The sequence below is a fragment of the Plasmodium falciparum genome, assembly GCF_000002765.6.
Source record: "Plasmodium falciparum 3D7 genome assembly, chromosome: 8".
NCBI classification, from domain to species: domain Eukaryota; phylum Apicomplexa; class Aconoidasida; order Haemosporida; family Plasmodiidae; genus Plasmodium; species Plasmodium falciparum.
This window is the reverse complement of record NC_004329.3, coordinates 862,580-880,551: the sequence shown is the minus strand read 5'-3', so window position 1 is coordinate 880,551 and position 17,972 is coordinate 862,580. Positions and strand designations below refer to the sequence as shown.

At 19.6% G+C, this 17,972-nt stretch overlaps 5 protein-coding genes across 5 annotated transcripts; 1 reads left to right on the top strand and 4 right to left on the bottom strand.

Moving 5' to 3' along the window:
- Nucleotides 1-92: 92 nt before the first annotated feature.
- PF3D7_0819400 (perforin-like protein 4) lies at nucleotides 93-2,057 on the bottom strand (the record flags this gene model as incomplete). Its single annotated transcript, XM_001349295.1, has 1 exon — nucleotides 93-2,057. The coding sequence occupies one exon, from the start codon at nucleotides 2,055-2,057 to the stop codon at nucleotides 93-95; it is 1,965 nt and encodes a 654-aa protein (XP_001349331.1).
- Nucleotides 2,058-3,053: 996 nt separating this feature from the next.
- Nucleotides 3,054-6,185, bottom strand: PF3D7_0819300 (conserved Plasmodium protein, unknown function; the record flags this gene model as incomplete). Its single annotated transcript, XM_002808813.2, has 1 exon — nucleotides 3,054-6,185. One exon carries the CDS (start codon nucleotides 6,183-6,185, stop codon nucleotides 3,054-3,056), a length of 3,132 nt encoding a protein of 1,043 aa, XP_002808859.2.
- Nucleotides 6,186-7,111: 926 nt separating this feature from the next.
- Nucleotides 7,112-9,142, bottom strand: PF3D7_0819200 (perforin-like protein 5; the record flags this gene model as incomplete). The annotated part of the gene is made up of 1 exon (XM_001349297.1): nucleotides 7,112-9,142. The coding sequence occupies one exon, from the start codon at nucleotides 9,140-9,142 to the stop codon at nucleotides 7,112-7,114; it is 2,031 nt and encodes a 676-aa protein (XP_001349333.1).
- Nucleotides 9,143-9,977: 835 nt separating this feature from the next.
- On the bottom strand, nucleotides 9,978-10,990 carry PF3D7_0819100 (BRIX domain, putative; the record flags this gene model as incomplete). The annotated part of the gene is made up of 2 exons (XM_024473169.1): nucleotides 9,978-10,006; nucleotides 10,132-10,990. The coding sequence occupies 2 exons, from the start codon at nucleotides 10,988-10,990 to the stop codon at nucleotides 9,978-9,980; spliced, it is 888 nt and encodes a 295-aa protein (XP_024328895.1).
- Nucleotides 10,991-12,414: 1,424 nt separating this feature from the next.
- Nucleotides 12,415-17,047, top strand: PF3D7_0819000 (conserved Plasmodium protein, unknown function; the record flags this gene model as incomplete). Its single annotated transcript, XM_001349299.1, has 5 exons — nucleotides 12,415-12,749; nucleotides 13,020-13,627; nucleotides 13,758-13,845; nucleotides 13,964-16,240; nucleotides 16,414-17,047. The coding sequence occupies 5 exons, from the start codon at nucleotides 12,415-12,417 to the stop codon at nucleotides 17,045-17,047; spliced, it is 3,942 nt and encodes a 1,313-aa protein (XP_001349335.1).
- Between the last annotated feature and the right edge of the window lie 925 nt (nucleotides 17,048-17,972).

The window sequence follows — 17,972 nt, the reverse complement described above, 5'->3', positions numbered from 1 at the left end:
GTTATGTTAATAAAAACATAGTATGTAAATGAAAAAATATAAAAAAATAATAATAATTATAAAATATATGATATCATATGACATTTTTCTTTTTATTTATATGTAAACTTTCTATTCGTGTTCCCATCAAATCTGCATAATAAAAACATCCCAACATAATACATTTTTTTTTTCTTTTTTGGTATTATATGAAAACAATATTTGGATTGGCTTTCACAAGGTTCCGTTTTTACTTGTTCAAATTTATTATCGAAGGAAAAAGTAAAACCTAGAAAAATATTATCGTATTTATTAATATATATATCTGAACAAGCTCCTCGTATATCATTTTGTATAGTATCATCATGAATATAGGTTAATTGTAAAGAAGAAAGACTACGAAAAGATGAAGGTACACAAAAGCCCCATAATAAATAATCGGAATTTCTTTTGATATTATTAATAGTACACTGATCATCTCCTATAGTACATGGTTTTATTTTTAACTTTTCTAATTTTTCCAACTTTTTTAATTTCATTTTAAAACCGAAAGCTATCGTATTTCCTTCGGTGCAGGTAAGGCTCATAAATGTTTTACCGTCCTTAGATATAATATTATCATTATTTTGATAAAGCGTTTCAAATTTAATAAAATTATGCTTTACACAGTATATCCATCCGAATGTTATAATATTTTTCTTCTTTGTTATATATGAGCAAGCAATATCATATTGCCCTTTATTAGTACATGGATATATTTTTATTTTGGGGTCCTTACTTTTATTAGTTTTTAATTTCTCAGAACTGTCGTAAACGAAAATCAGACCAGTGCTTTTTATATATCCAACAGGACAACTTAAAATCAAAGATCCTTTATTTGAACCAGTTATCTGTTTTCCTTCGGATAATACATCTGTTATGTCTTGAGAAAGATAAAAGTTTTCATTATCTATTCCGTACAAATTATTATAAAATAATAAAGCCATATCATATGATTCCTTTTTTTCTATAGGCATGAATGTATTCAATGAATACAAGTCAAGATGTATAGGAACTATATTAGAATAAATAGAATTTTTCCAAACTAAATATGTTAAATTTCTCCACTTTTCATCAAAATTATTTCCTCCCCGAATTTCTAGATTAATATTGTCCCTATATTGTTCTATTAACACATCATTTTTTATATAAGCATCATTTTTCTTCTTCTCATCTATATTAATATTATTATTACTATTATTTTTTTTATTTTCTTTGTGACCATCTACATTAATGCTAAGATCTTGAAATAACGATCCAGATTTAAAGATATTTAAATATGGGTTATTCCAAAGAGAGTATTTATACTTATATATTTTTATTTCTTCAATTTTTCTTTTCGTAATTTCCATGGTATTAAATGACATACCACCAAAATGGGCAGATAATACTACATGAGTTCCATATTTTTCAAAAAATTTCATCCAGCTTTTTATACCTTCTGAACAATGCAGATTATTATTCATATATAATACTTTGGTACATAACTTCATTTGGTTTTTTGTTAAAATAGGTAATTTTTCAATGTCTAATACGAAATCCTTATTTATATTGTTCCCGGATTCTTTTAAATCATATGTAGCATAATTTAATACACACATATTTTGAGCTAGTGCATATTTTTTCTTCTTAATTTCTAAGTCTGCAAAATAGCTTTTATATGGCATAGACGCTGAAAATGGTTTTATACGATTATCCAAATCATCAATATTTATTTTCTGCATTCCTAGATAACCTATATCATTTATGTCTTCTATAACATCTACATATTCTTCCTTTTTACAAATATAATTTGATATGTTGTCAATTGATAATTGTGTGTCTATAATAACTTCTTTAAATCCTGGATCGTCAATAAGTTCATTATTAGGTAATGGATAACCAAACAAAATATCATAGCCTTTTCCCAAATATTTGCTGAATATTTCATTGGTTTTTTCGTCAGTTTTTATATCATGACAAATAGAAAACGAACCTATATAGATAAACAAGTAACATACGATTAGTATGTTAAATAAATAATTTGAAAATATCATCATATTCAAAAGATTACATTAAAAATAAATGGTTCAAAAGTTATTAAAGCAATTTATAAGGATATATACCCATTGTATACGACAATAATAAATGATGATTCAATTGATTTAATGGTATCAAAGTGAAATAATAATAATAAAGATTTAAAAAAAAAAAAAGAAAAAAGAAAAAAAAGTGAATCATACAAAAGAAAAAAAAAAAAATGTGCAATAAAAATAAATATATTATTAGTGTAACGGTGATCGTAACTAATAAAATTTAAAGCACATAGTGTAAAATTGTTACGTCAAAAAAAAAAAAAAAAATATATATATATATATATATATATATTGTATAGTTTGTAAAATGAAATATATACGTCTACATTATTATATATATATATATATATATATATATTTCCGTTTATTTTTTTTTTAGACATATATGCATAAATATATATAACATAAGTGTTTATATTTAATATTTATTGATTTGTTCTATATTTCCATGTTTATACATATGATGTTATATATATGTGTAGCCAAAAATATTTTACTAGCCATTAGATTGAAAAAAAAAAAAAAAAAAAAATGAAAAAGAGAAAAAATTATGACCTGTTCATAAAAAAAAACACAAAAAAAAAAATAATAAAAATCAATAATTACATCCACATTTGAGTGTGAAAAATTTTCATTAGTTATATAAAGAAATCAAAATACAATATATAAAAAATACATAAACTTAAAAAAATATTATTCTACATATAATGCTTATATATGTATTTATAATTATTATAAAAAATATTAATATTAATAAGAGTATGTAGATTAATTTTTTATATGATAAATTAAAACTAAAAAAAAAAAAAAAAAAAAAAAAAAAAAAAGGGAAAATATAATATATTCAATAATTTATAGAAATATACATATATATATATATATATATATATATATATATATATAGTTATAAAATGATGAAGTTAATATAAGACCTGTCATTACAATCTATCATATATTTTTTCATATGTTCAACAAATTTACAAGATAATCCTTTTTTTCCTGGATATTTATCATATTTTCCCATGTATAAAATTCTACTAAATATACCTTATTAAAATATATTTTAAAATACTCTATTTGTGTTATAGCTTCTTTTGTAAATTTTTTCTTTTCAAATATTTTTTTCCCCATTTTAGAAGTTAATCCCAAATTAGCATCGTCTATCGTATTATAATAATAATTTTTTGATGCAAATAAGATGGCTATTTTATCTCCATTCCTTATATTTTTTACATATATATAATGATTATATAAAAAGAAAGATTTTGTGTGGCTTTTATTTATCAATTTAAAAATATAATTCTTTTGTTTTAAACTTCGTAATATTTTATATATTTCATTGAGTATATATTGGTTGGATATTATTTCTTTTTTAATATGTTCACTTTTCAAATAATTATTATATCCATTTTGAACATATGTTAAATTGAAAGTAGATATATTAAAATTATTTCTACTTATATTTTTCAAATGTACATTATTTATCTTAGGGAAATAGAGTAATGGAAATAATTTCTCAAGTATATATATAGTATCACATTTTTCTTTCTCATTTTTTTCATTATTAAAGTGTTGTAAAAAGACATATATATTATTTTTTATATATTCCAAATTAAAGTTGTGTATTATATTGGATATTTTTTTTATTGAATTTTGGTATACTAATTCATTTATAAGTGTTAATATGATTATTGCATAAACATTTTTTTTTTTATTAAATGCCAAATATAGATTTTTTTTATCATTATTATTGTTTTGTATATCTATAATTTGTTCATTGTAATTAATTTTATTATTAAAATGTATTGTTCCATTGTTTTTTTCATAATGTGCAAAATGTATATCACCCATTTTGATATCATCCATTTTGATATCGTCCATCTTGATATCGTCCATCTTGATATTGTACGTTTTATATTTCTTCTTCTTCTTATTATTATTATTATTATCATTTATTTTTTCCATTTCCATATTACCATTTATACATTCATTTTTTTTTTCCAGTGATTCATTTTTTACAAAATTTGAAGCGACGAAAGAAAAAAAATTTTCTATATGAACATTTATAAATTTTCTTAAAAATGGATCATCATAATTATCATTAAGTAATAAGAAATAACAACATGAATTTGTTATATATTCTATATCCTCAGAAAATATATTTTTAAAATTTTTTTCCATAAAAAATATACATTCTATACATTTTATAGCCAAGTCCATATACTGTACTCTCATTAAATGCATATGATAAAATATTGAATATATATCTTTATAACTTATTTTTATATTGCCTGTGTAATTTATTGAAGGGAAGATTTCATCCGGTTTTTCATTTATATGTTTACTTTTTATATCATTATATGTTAATGATTTATTATATTTACTAATTTTTATTCTTAACAAATATAAAATAGGATTAGATATTAAATTTTGGTGAGTAAATATTTTTAATAAAGAAATAAGATGACATAATCCAAAAGAGGAAGAAAATATACAAATTTGTTTATTTAAAAATATATTAAAATATATTGAAAAAGGTATAAAATTATCCATAAAATATACTAATTTTAAAAACTGATTAGACGTATATGTTGATATATTCCTTGGTAAATTAATTAATATTGTAGTTATAATATTATCATCTTTGTAATTAAAATAAGATAATGTATTTAAACAATCTAATAATAAACTTGTCTTATATTGACTAATATTTTTTTTTAATGTACTAGTCAATTTTTCTAATAAAACAATGTTAAAATAATTTATATTTTTCAAAGATTTGAAAATTGAACTAACTTCAAAAGGTTTAAAATGGTTACATGAAAAAATTATGATCTTGAACATGTTATTATATATTTGGATATTCTTATATCCATATTTGGATAGTATATATAAATGTTTATGTATTTCTCTCTTGAAATTTATTATATTATTATTATCATATGTATTATCATAACAACCATTATCAGATTCGACTTTTTTTAACATATTCCTTTGTTTAACATTTAAATAATCATCATTATTTATTAATTCTTCACATATGTTTATATCTACGATGTTATTATTTATGTTGTAACTCCCTTTAATAGGAAAAGCATTATTATTCCTATTAATATTTTTATGTTCATTATTAAACATATACAAAATGGATAACTCAAAATTATATGAATGTGATGTATAATATTGTGCGATTGTATCAAATATATATTTATTATACAAATTATTTTTCGCTAAAAAATAAGCTATATCAAAATAATATTTACAATATTTTATTTTATTTTGATTGATATTTATATAATCCATAATATTTTGAATAAATTTATTTGTCATAACAAGTGGCACATTTAAAATATCTAATAAAAAGACAAATTCTTTTATATTCATATTATATATATAATTATCACAACATAGTTTATCTATTATATGTAATATTAAAAATGGATTTAAATAATTATGATATTTATATATATATAAAATGTATATTAATTCATTGTTTTTATATTTATGTATATCTTTAACAATACAAAACATTAACACTTTTAATATATAATATTTCCCTTTATTATTTTTTAATAAATAGCTATTAAAATATTTTAATATTGTCAATTTATTTTTCATTACTACAACTTTTTTTATATTCTTATATTTTAATAGTTCTTCATAATTTAATTCTTCTATTTCTAAATTTAGTAGGGACAACGTGCCTTCCTTAATCTTATTTATAAATGTATCTCGTATAACTTTTTTTCCTACACATTTTTTTGATACATTAAAGTTGTCTTTATTATTTCCATTTTCATAAAAAGTATTAAAATTATTATAACTATTATTGTTATGTACATTATTCATATGATTATTATCTATATATTTTTCTTTCAGTTCATCACATATAAAATTCATATCCTTATTCATCACACCATTATTTTTACATTTTATTTTACTTCTACTTTTGTAATGGCAATATCTTTTTATATCTACATGATATATGCAAATATTTTTGTACGTCCCTTTGATTGTATTTATTTTATTTGCTAAATATGTTCTAATAAAATTTTTCCTTAATATCCCATAATTTGTCACCACTATATTCATTCTAATAATTCTCAGAAATTTTACATAATTAATTTTTTGTTTTTATATATTCTCTCTCTCTATATATATGATATATATAATATGTATGATATATATATTATATTTGTTATTATTAAAATAATACAATATTTATTATACCATTAATTTTTTATTTCTATCTCCACCAACCCCCATTTTGTTTCATCACTTTGTAAATATATATATATATAATATATTTTTTTTTTTTTAATTTTTTTTGAATATATATAAAGTTATAATTCTTTAATAGTCACACGAACATATATTATCAAAAGTTCTACATTTTATATATACTATGCAAATAGTGTTCCCTTATATATTTTAAGAAATAATATTACAGAGGAAGAATTATGTAAATATAATTTTTATTCAATAAACTAATTAATCGTTTAACATTATAACGTCATTTTTATATGATCATTTTTGTGAAAAAAAAAAAAAAAAAAAAAAAAGATAAGTAAATTAAAATAAAATGTGCTCCTCATATGAGATTCTGATTATTTTATTATTTTTTTTTTTCTATTTCAAATAACTATTATATAATTCTCACATCTTTGCTAATAACATTTTATATTTATTTAAATACATACCTATCTTCGCATATGTGTTAGCATGGTTAATTAAAACAAATACCAAAAAAAAAAAAAAAAGAAAAAAGTAAAAGAAAAAAAGAAAGTCTTTACATTTTTTAATAATAAGAGCATGAAACATAAAAAGTGATACATATATAATAAAGGTATCATTAATAAAATAAAAAAAGCTAACATAATATATACATATGAAAATACACACATACATACATATATATATATATATATATATATATATATATTTTTTTTAGTACATAATTATTTATGGTTCAAATTTCAATATATTACACGGTGATGCTTCATTTTTTTTTTTTTTTATTATGAAATAGAAGAACACACAATATACATAATAGGTATATGTACTTCACCTATATTTTTCTCCACAACATGAATCTTTAAATCACATTTATTACTTCCTACGGGACATACTAAATAATCATTAACACCCGAAGGAATATAATCAATTGCGAAACCTGCAATTATATATTTCCCTTCAGAACATTTTAAGCTAAACACAAAATGATCATTTAAATATTTTTTCTCACTATATGTTTTTGATTCCAAGGTTTGTAATAATAAATTTTTGTTGGTAGGTAAACAATTAATCCAGAAATATGTTTGAGAAGAACTAGCCAAATTTGTTCTTTTACATTCTTTTTTATTACTTTCACAAGGTTCAATTTTTATATTCGTATTTATAGATTTCTGAAATGTTAATGAAAATCCAAAACCTATTTTCATATTATAAGGACATGAAGCCTTTCCATTTCCTTGAAACGTATTTTTGGTTAATATTTGATGTATCTCACTTCTATTTTCCTTACTACATAAAATCCAACTAAATTCAAAATTTTTATCTGATTCAATATTTATACCACTAGAACACACGGTGTTTGATGGACACATGTGTATAATATGATTATCTTCATATGATTTCTTTTTATTTGTAAGAATAAAACCACTTAATATTTTATCGCCGTTTTTACATTTAGGCGTTACATTGAAATTTATATTTTTGTCAATATATTGTGCCCAATTTCTTTTTATATCCATTATATATATATCCTTTTCACTTTTATTTAATACATATAAATAAGGATTATAATTAGAATAACTCAAATTGGAATAAAATTCAAGAGCCATGTAATAAGCAGATTTTCCTTCTTCTGAATTTATAAATTCAGATAAGGGTACTAAATTTAATTTGACTGGTTTGGCTTGTTCCCATTCAATGGTATCTTTCCAACTATTATAATAATTACGTTTCCTTACATCATCTTTTAATTCATAAAAATTATAATAATTTCTATACTTTTTCTTCTGATCATACAAATTTTTTTCAACATTATTAACATATATATTTTTTTTTTTATTTTCCATATTTACCTCATTAATATTGTAGGGATTAATGTGTACCCCCCCATCCATGATTAAATTCCTTTCCCTTATATAAATAATTTTTTCCTTTGATAGGGAAGAACCAAAATATAAGTTGGAATTAATAGTACTAAAAGGATTCAATCTGCTCTTATACATCCTTATTTTATATTCTTTTTTTTTCAAATTATTATTTTCAAAGTATAAATTATGTATTATCTTACCTCCATAATAAACTCCTGATATCACATGTGTTCCATACATATTAAAAAAAGATATCCATGGAGTTATAGTTTTTAAACAATTTTCACTATATTTATTCATATTATTCATCTTATAATATTGTAAACTACATTTATATGTATCATCTTTTATGTTTTGATAATTATCTCCTAATTCATTCAGTGTTGTTAAAAAAAACGTATCCAAATCATTTTTATTTATATCATTTATAAAAGAAAAATATTTTGAACATAACTTTTTCTCTATAATTATGGAATCACCTCTATTTATTCTTTTTACTAACATTTTATAATAATTAGAATCATTAAAAGGATGGATATCATCATTAATGGAAGAAACTGAATAACTTCTCTCGTACTCTTTATTTATATCACATAAGTTATCTATCACATTTTCTTTTATAGTATCAATACATTTTATTTTAGAAGCTTCTCCAACTTTAAATTTAACAATATCATCTTTTATATTATTATCCGAATTTAGTTTTCTCTTCTTAAGAACATTTCGTCTGTATCCTAAATCTATCACATAAATTGGATCTCCCCAAGGATTACCCTTAATAATATCATACGACATCCCCAGGTATTTTAAAAAGTATTCTCTTTCTTTATATTCAACATCGGAAGTGTATAATTTAGGGTTAAATATATCTTTCTTTGAAAAACAGCACACTGTACAAAATAATGCAAAAGCATAACCAAAAAAGATGCAACTTTTTTTTATTTTCATATTTTAAAGAAATATTTATTTAAAACATAAGGAATCAAAAAAAAAAAAAAAAGAGAAAAGAAATATATGTATTTATAGTGGACCTTCAAGCATACACAAGGCCCCCATATTAACAGTTAATAATATTATTAATATTTATTTATATTTATTAATTTTTATTGAGTATATTTTATTGGTTTCTACAACAAATATAAGTATTTTTTTTTTTTTATGTATATATAAAACAATAATATGTTCAAAATGGAAATGAACAAATATATATTGAAGTGTAATTTTTTTTGTGTAAAATTATTAATAAATAAATAACCATTTGTCTTAACATGAAAAGTAAATTGAATTCATTGATATCACAAAAAAGAAGAAAAGAAAAATATATATATATATATATATATATATATATATATATGTATTTATTTATTATAGACACAAAAATATTAAAAATATATAGAGTTGTATCTATAATTGGGAAAAATATATATACAAAAGATTAAAATAAAACAACATAAAATACACATATATTAATGTAAGTATATATATATATAACAAATCACCATTTTTTTAAACAGCCAAATATATATAAATGTGCTATGTGGAACATTTTTAATTATTATATTTATTCCATAGTCATAATATTATGAACCGTTCAGGTAAAAAAAAAAAAAAAAAAAAAAAATAGAAAGGTGCCAGCTATTTTACATTTCGTTAAGATAAAATAAATCTTCAACATAATAATACAAAAAAAAAAAAAAAAAAATTAAAAATATAAACCAATATTTTATTACCATAATTCTGATTCTATGATGTCTATATTCTGTTTCCATTTTAATTAAAAATATTACTTTTTATCGGTAACGGAGTATATGACTGTAAAAGAAAATATATACACATATATATATATATATTTATTTATTTATTTATTTTTTTATTATTATATATTTAAGCATATCCTACATGTACAAATAATTTAATATACATATATATTTTTTTACCTTTATCCTGATCTGTAATTTTAAAAATTTTGTAACTAACACGTGGACCAATTTCTAACATTTGAGAGATTGTATCAGTGTTGAAATGTTTACCATCCAATTTGGATGATAAATAATTAAATACATCATTATATCCACTCATGTCTTCATTATATGCCTCCTTCAATATTTTTTTAAACGATATTTTTTTTAAGTTGGTTGCATATTGACGAAAGTATATGGTTTGATCATTATCATTGTAACAATATAATAAAACTCTTCTAGGTTTGTTCATAAAATCCTCATTCAAATTAACACTTGGATAGAGATTTTTAAGAATATTTTGTGTAATAATAAGATAATTTGACATTTCTGTATTTGAAGTGTTATTAAAATTTTTTAAAATGAGTAATGGTTTTAATTTATTAAAATTACAATATACATTTTTCAAATATAAAGATTTGATTAAAGTAGACGTGGTATAACTTTGAACAGAAAAGGTTAAAGATAATTTTGTATAATTACTAGTAATACTATATAACAATTTATTATTTTGTATATAGAAGCAAACTGTATATTTATAACTTAATTCTTTTAATTTCTTATTTAATTCTTGTAAATTTTTTAATTTTCTTATATAGAAAACTGCACAATATGGATTAAACAAATCTACCAAATCTCTGCTTAATGCTTTAATTTCTGAATTCATTCCTTTTTTTTTTATTACCATTATATTAGTTTTCTTAATTAAACTTTCTTCATTTTCATTAATGTCACTTTTTCTATTATTATTTTTTTTTTTATTTTTTTTATTTCTTATTCCTGCTTCTTTGTTATTTGATGCCCCTTTTTTAAATTTCCCTTTTATTTTTGTCACCATTTTTTTTGATATTTTAACAAATATAAATATATATGTAATACATTAAAATAAATCTATGCTTTGAAAAATTTAGCACTTTCTTTTTAAAAGAAAAACATATTACAAATATTTTAATAATAATGTTAATTATATGGTTATATATTTTTATAAAAATATATATATATATATATATTATATAGTAATGAATAACATCATAAAAAGCCAAACCTATATATATTGGCTTATTTGAAAAAGGGTTCAATGAAATATATTATTAATTTTTAGCAAAAATTATATATATATATATATATATAAAGTTTCTAATTTTTCCTATTTTTCTTATTTACCTTATAAGTAACATTTTTTCAAAATATATTATATTTATGTATACAATATATAACATATGTTAAAAAAAAAATTATTTTTTAATTATTATTCAGGAAAATGAAACAATGTTATTATATATATATATATATATATATATATTTAATATTTCAACTTATTATAATGAAACATAAAATAGAAAAAAAAAAAAAGTTTTTCTTTTTTTTTTTTTTTTTTTGATTATACTTTAAAATGTAAATATATTTACCATATGTAATTAAAAATTATATATATTTTTATAAAATTTTGAACATTTGGTAATATATTTTAAAACTAACATGATAATATTATCTACATAATATATTGTATATTATACATATATATATATATATATATACAATATTTAATACATATAAATAAAAAATAAAAATATATTAATTATATTACATATATATTATAATTTTATATATGTGACTATTCTTTTTTTTTTTTTTTTACAAATTTGAAGAGATCTTCAAAAAGATATAAGTATAATAATAGGTTCTCATATTTTTATATATTTTTTTTTTTCATTTAAAAATAAATATATTTTTTTCTTTAATATATATATATATATTATATATGTTATATTTTTGTATATGCTTTATATATATGAAATATATATTATTTATTATTTTTTTTTTTTTTATTATAAAAGAACAAAAAACAGAAGAGATTCTGTATTTCATTATTTGTCAAAACAATATCATTTAAAACAGAATAAAAATTGAGAACAATATTTAAAGTAAAATATAAAAATATATATTTAAAAAAGTGAAAATAAATAAATTTTGTGAAATTAAAAAGGAAAAGTTAAATAAATATAATGTCAGACATTTTTTTGTCATAATTAACTAAAGGTTATTATTATACGTTATTAATTTTTCTATGAATTATTAAGAAGGAAAATAATTATAGAGAAATTAAAATATAAATATATATATATATATATAAATACATAGGTATATGTTTTCCTTTATATATATATTTCATTATTGTTATATTTAAAGAATATATGTAAATTTTCTTCATTACAATAATATAAAATCACCTTATGATTTCTTGTATTAAACATATAAGGAATGCTTATAGAAATTGTACCATTATATAGTAATAGCTTTTATAGTACTCTGTTGATAATAAAAGATTTTAATGTACTAAAAGAAAATGAACGAATATCTTTAAAGGATAATTTAAATGAACAGAATGAAAACCAATCATCAGATAAAAATGTTTCAATATCGAGTGTAGAGAATATAAATGTTGAAAATTATAATTGTGAAGAGTTATATAAATATGATTATGTAAATAATAAGAGAGATTTTTATAATGACAGAAAGGATAATAATATTTACATTTTGATGAACTGTGGATGGGATGATAAATTTTGTCTTGAAGACATAAAAAATGTTATAAGGTAAAAAAGGAAGATAGTAAAGAATAATATGTTTATATGTTGATATGATTATATGTTGATATGATTATATGTTGATATGATAATATGTTCATATGTTAATATGTTCATATGTTATTACGTTTATGTGTTAATATGTTCATATGTTATTACGTTTATGTGTTAATATGTTCATATGTTATTACGTTTATGTGTTAATATGTTCATATGTTATTACGTTTATGTGTTAATATATTTTATTTGTTTTTTATTTCTTTCTTCTTGTTTTTGTAGGGTATGTGAAGTTATAGATTTGATAATAATAACGAATCATAGTTTAAACTACATTGGTAGCTTACCAGTAGTATTTATGGAATTACTAAAAAGAAAAAAAAAGGTACCTATCATTTGTCATGAATATATTAAATCTTATAGTAAATATATTTTATTAAGTTATTTGAAATGTAATTACAATTGTGAATATTTTAAAAATTTCAAGGAAAATGAATATATAGAATTAATTAATAATTTATATGAAAATATTATAATCTTAGAATATATGGAACATTATGTTTTTAAAAAAGTAATATGTAAGAAAACAAATATTGAATATATATTACCATTATATTTGATAAATAATGGAGATAATATAGGTTCTTCAGCAGTTATTTTAAAATTATTTAACAATAAAATATTATATTCCATAAATTGTAATTTAGAAGATTATTCTTTTATAGAAAAATCACATGTTATAAAAGAATCCAATATTTTTACATATATTAGTAACTTTCATTATTCAAATAAAAATTCTACTAAGATGATGGATATGAAAAATATTTTGAATACTATAAATAAAACTATAAAAAAAATGGGATGTGTCCTCTTACCTGTTGATATAGATAGTAAAAATATAAAAATATAAAAATATAAAAATATAAAAATATTATATGATATCATATTTTATATAAAATAATGAATGTATATTATATATATTTATATTCTAATATTATTTTATTTTTTCCTTTTTTGTAGGCATATTTATTGACCTATTGTTTCATATTAATGCCTTATTAGAAGTATGTTCACAAAGATATATGCTCTTATTTTTATGTCCATATGGGTAAGGAAAAAGAAAAAGAAAAAAAAAAAAAAAAAAAAAAAAAAAAAAAAAATACATATATATATATATATATATATATATGTGCATATTTTTATTTTGCTCGTATTTTCCTTTTTAGAGAAAATTTCATAAGACTTCTGTTTACCTCCCTAACCTACATGAACGTGCATATAAAAAACAACTTCCATAAAAATCGAATTAATTTATTTAAAATTAAAAATTTAATATGTTTGAAGAATTACAACGATTTTAAAAAATATGAAGATGCATATTACATCTTGTTTTCCTTTCCATCAACTTTGAACAATGAATCCGTGAAAAGGATTCTATCCACATTTTTGAAGAAAGAAGAAAACGTTATTTTATTTACAAAAGAACAAACAGGACAAGAAAATATGTCAAGCAATTTATGGAAACATGTTAGTTGCAATGAGCAAAATAAAGAAAAAGAGAAAACTAGCCATTTTAATTTTTCATATGTGCAAAATATAAAATATGATGATAAAATGTTGTATGATATTTATTTGAAAGAGAAGGAAAATATTCAGAATGAAATTTTACAAAAGAAAGGAGAAGAAAAGATAAAGAAAAAAATCAAAAGGAGTGTTAAAAAAAATAAACCGATGAATTTTATTTTTGAGTCTCATGAAGAAATGCTTTACTTGAAAAAGGAAAATAATTTTGTTGATAAAAAAAAAGAAATAAAATGTAAAAGGGATTTTTGGGAGGACAATAAGGATAAGGTTGTAAAAAGTGAAAAGAATGATGATGATAAGGATGATGATAAGGATGATGATAAAGATGATGATAAGGATGATGATAAAGATGATGATAAAGATGATAATAATGATGACAATAATGATGACAATAATGATGACAATAATGATGACAATAATGATGATAATAATGATGATAATTATAATGATGATGATGAAATTTACGACGAATCTTCTAATAGTAGTAATTCCAACGATTATGAAGATGAAAATTATTTTTTAAAAGGAAATAAGAAAAAAAAATATTTATACAGAATAAACACGTTCAATGAAGGAGATACAAGTGATGATGGTGATAACCAAATTAATGATATAAACAAATTATCTGATAATAATGAAAGTGAAGATGATGATTTCAATCATCTAATAAAAAGTAAAGATGACAATAGAAAAAAAAAGAACAAGCAAAAAATATACAGAGATTTTCCTTATCAAAATGTTAATAACCATAATGATGATGCAAATTCTTCCGAGTCAATTATTGATGATGAAGAAGAGTATTATAAAAAAGAAGTTGTAGAAGATGTAAAGGATGGATCTTTGAAAAATCAAAATAAAAAAAAGGTGAGAATAAAAATGGAACCCATGAATGATGATAATGACAATAATTATGTTGAGGAGGAAGAGTATAAAATAGCAGGTGTGCATGAAAAGAAACTAAGGAGTAATATAAAAAAAGAATTATATTTTTATGATAATATGGAGCAAAATTATAATCAAAATGAAGATGATTATAATGATGATGATTATAATGATGATAATTATAATGATGATGATTATAATGATGATGATGATAATGATGATAATGATGATGATAATGATGATGATAATAATAATGAGGAGGAAAAACATGAATACGTTAAAAAAATTTCAGGTGATAAAAATAAAAAAAGAAATAAAAATAGGAGTAAAACAAATTATCATTATGATAATTATTATAACATGAAAGAAAATTTAGATGAATCAGAAAACATGTCAGATTATTATAATATAAATAAAGGAAAACATATATTAAATAAAGGTAGCACATTAAATAATACATTTGATACAGATTATAAACATCAAAACAATAGACATATGATAAATAAAAAAATGGCATGGAAACAAAAATTATTTGTATACTTAAAAAAAATACCAACTCAAGAAAAACAACAACATGTATCCATACCTATTGAATGCTTAATTGAATTATATAATCTAGAAAATTATATTAATCAAAATACTTTAAAAACAATAATACAATTTATGAAACCGAAACATTTTGTTTTACTTCCCACATATAATAGTTACTACTCGTTTCATTTAGAAATGTTATTACATTCTAGTATAAGTACATATGATTATACAAAAATTTATTCTTTCTATATTCCTAATTTTTATTATACTGATAATCATAACGAAGTTTTTTTTAAACGTTATTTTTCCTTAAACAACAAATCAATTGATTCAGTTCATATTCCTTTAAATATGAATTATGAAAATATATATATAAGAAGTATATATAATTTGATTAGTAGTAAAAATTGTCAGGATGATAAGTTTCAAATATATAAAATTAAAGCCACAATATCAGATGTATCAGTAAAAAATAAAAAAGATGTCTACGAAAATTATAGGAGGTACAAAAGAATATAAATGTAGAATAAAATATAATTTTTTTTTTTTTTTTTATTTCAAAAATATGTACCCCACAAAATGAAATATAAACAGCACATATATATTATATATATATATATATATATATATATTTATTTATTTAATTATTTATATTTTTCTTAATTTTCTTTTTTAGGAGGAAAAGATTTATTAATGAGCACAGCACTTTTTGGAGCGAATACAATGACGTGAATTACATACTAAAATTAGGAGATGATGAAAAATATGACGAAGAGAAAGAGGACAAGGAGGAAAATATTCCTAGTGAAGAAAAAGAAAAAGAAAATGAAAAAAGTAATGAAAGAAGGTTTTTAAATTTTTATATTGATGATGATAAAGAAAATGAAGAGGATGAATCTGATGAAGATTCTATTGATTTTTCGGATTCATGTTTATCATCAGATAGACAAGAATGTATATTATCAAAAGATATGAATGAAGAAAATAATAATAAAATAGAGGGAAATTTATATATTGGGGATGTAAATATGCAAAACCTATGTACAAATATACATTCCGTTTTTAATAGATCATTAAATTTTGTTGATGAAAATCAGATTATAATTAATGGAAATACATGTGTCAAAAAAGAGGTACAGACAAAAGTGCAAAATCAAAATCAAGAAAATTATGAAGATAAAGAAAATTTTAAAAAGCAAGACCATAATAGCAATAGTAATTTTATATGGCGTATTGAAAGTTCCTTAGATCCTACATTTTATTTCGTACGAAATATATTAAAGGATATGTACAATAATGTATCCATATAAAAAGAACGCAAAAAAGGAACAAATGGATGTTTATTGTAAAATGTATTATATATATAAATATATATATATATATATATATAATATATATATGTGTATTTTTTTTTTTTTTTTTTTTTTTTTCTTATTTTTTTGTTTATATTTAATAAAAAGAACTTTTATTTAATTATTTGAAATAAAAATGATATAGTGAAGAACTTAAAATATATTACATATTTGAGGTTTATTGTGAAAGATATAATTAATTCCTTTACTTAATGAAAAGATGATTAATATATTATATTTTAAATATAATATATATATATACATATATATATATGTTTTATATTGCTAAAAATGCATACAATTCAAATACTATTTAAACTTATTAAATATCAACATAAACTATTTAATTTTTTTTTTATATATTCATTCATATGGGATATTTTTTTAAAATATTTATAAATAATAATACTCCTGAATAATCCCATGACAAAAAAAAAAAAAAAAAAAAAGAACAATTTTAAGGTGTTTCAACTTGTAAAAAATATATATATATATATATTTATAATATATATATTTCATGCCTAATAATACATATATTTTTAAAAACATTTTGTATGGATGTATATTCTTTAAAAAAAAACTTATTTTTCAAATTAAATAAAAACCTTTAATGATTTATTAATTTATTAATTTTTTAATTTCTAAGCAGTACAAAAGTTTATTATAATTTTATGAGGAAAAAAAAAATAAATAATTACACATACATATATATATATATATATATAAAAATACATATACAAATATATAATTATATTTGTGTGATCCATAAATAGCTTGTTTATTTATATAACCGAAAATATAAAAAATATTTTTATATGTATAAATATTGTATATATTATTACACATGAATATATATATATATATATATATATATATAAATATA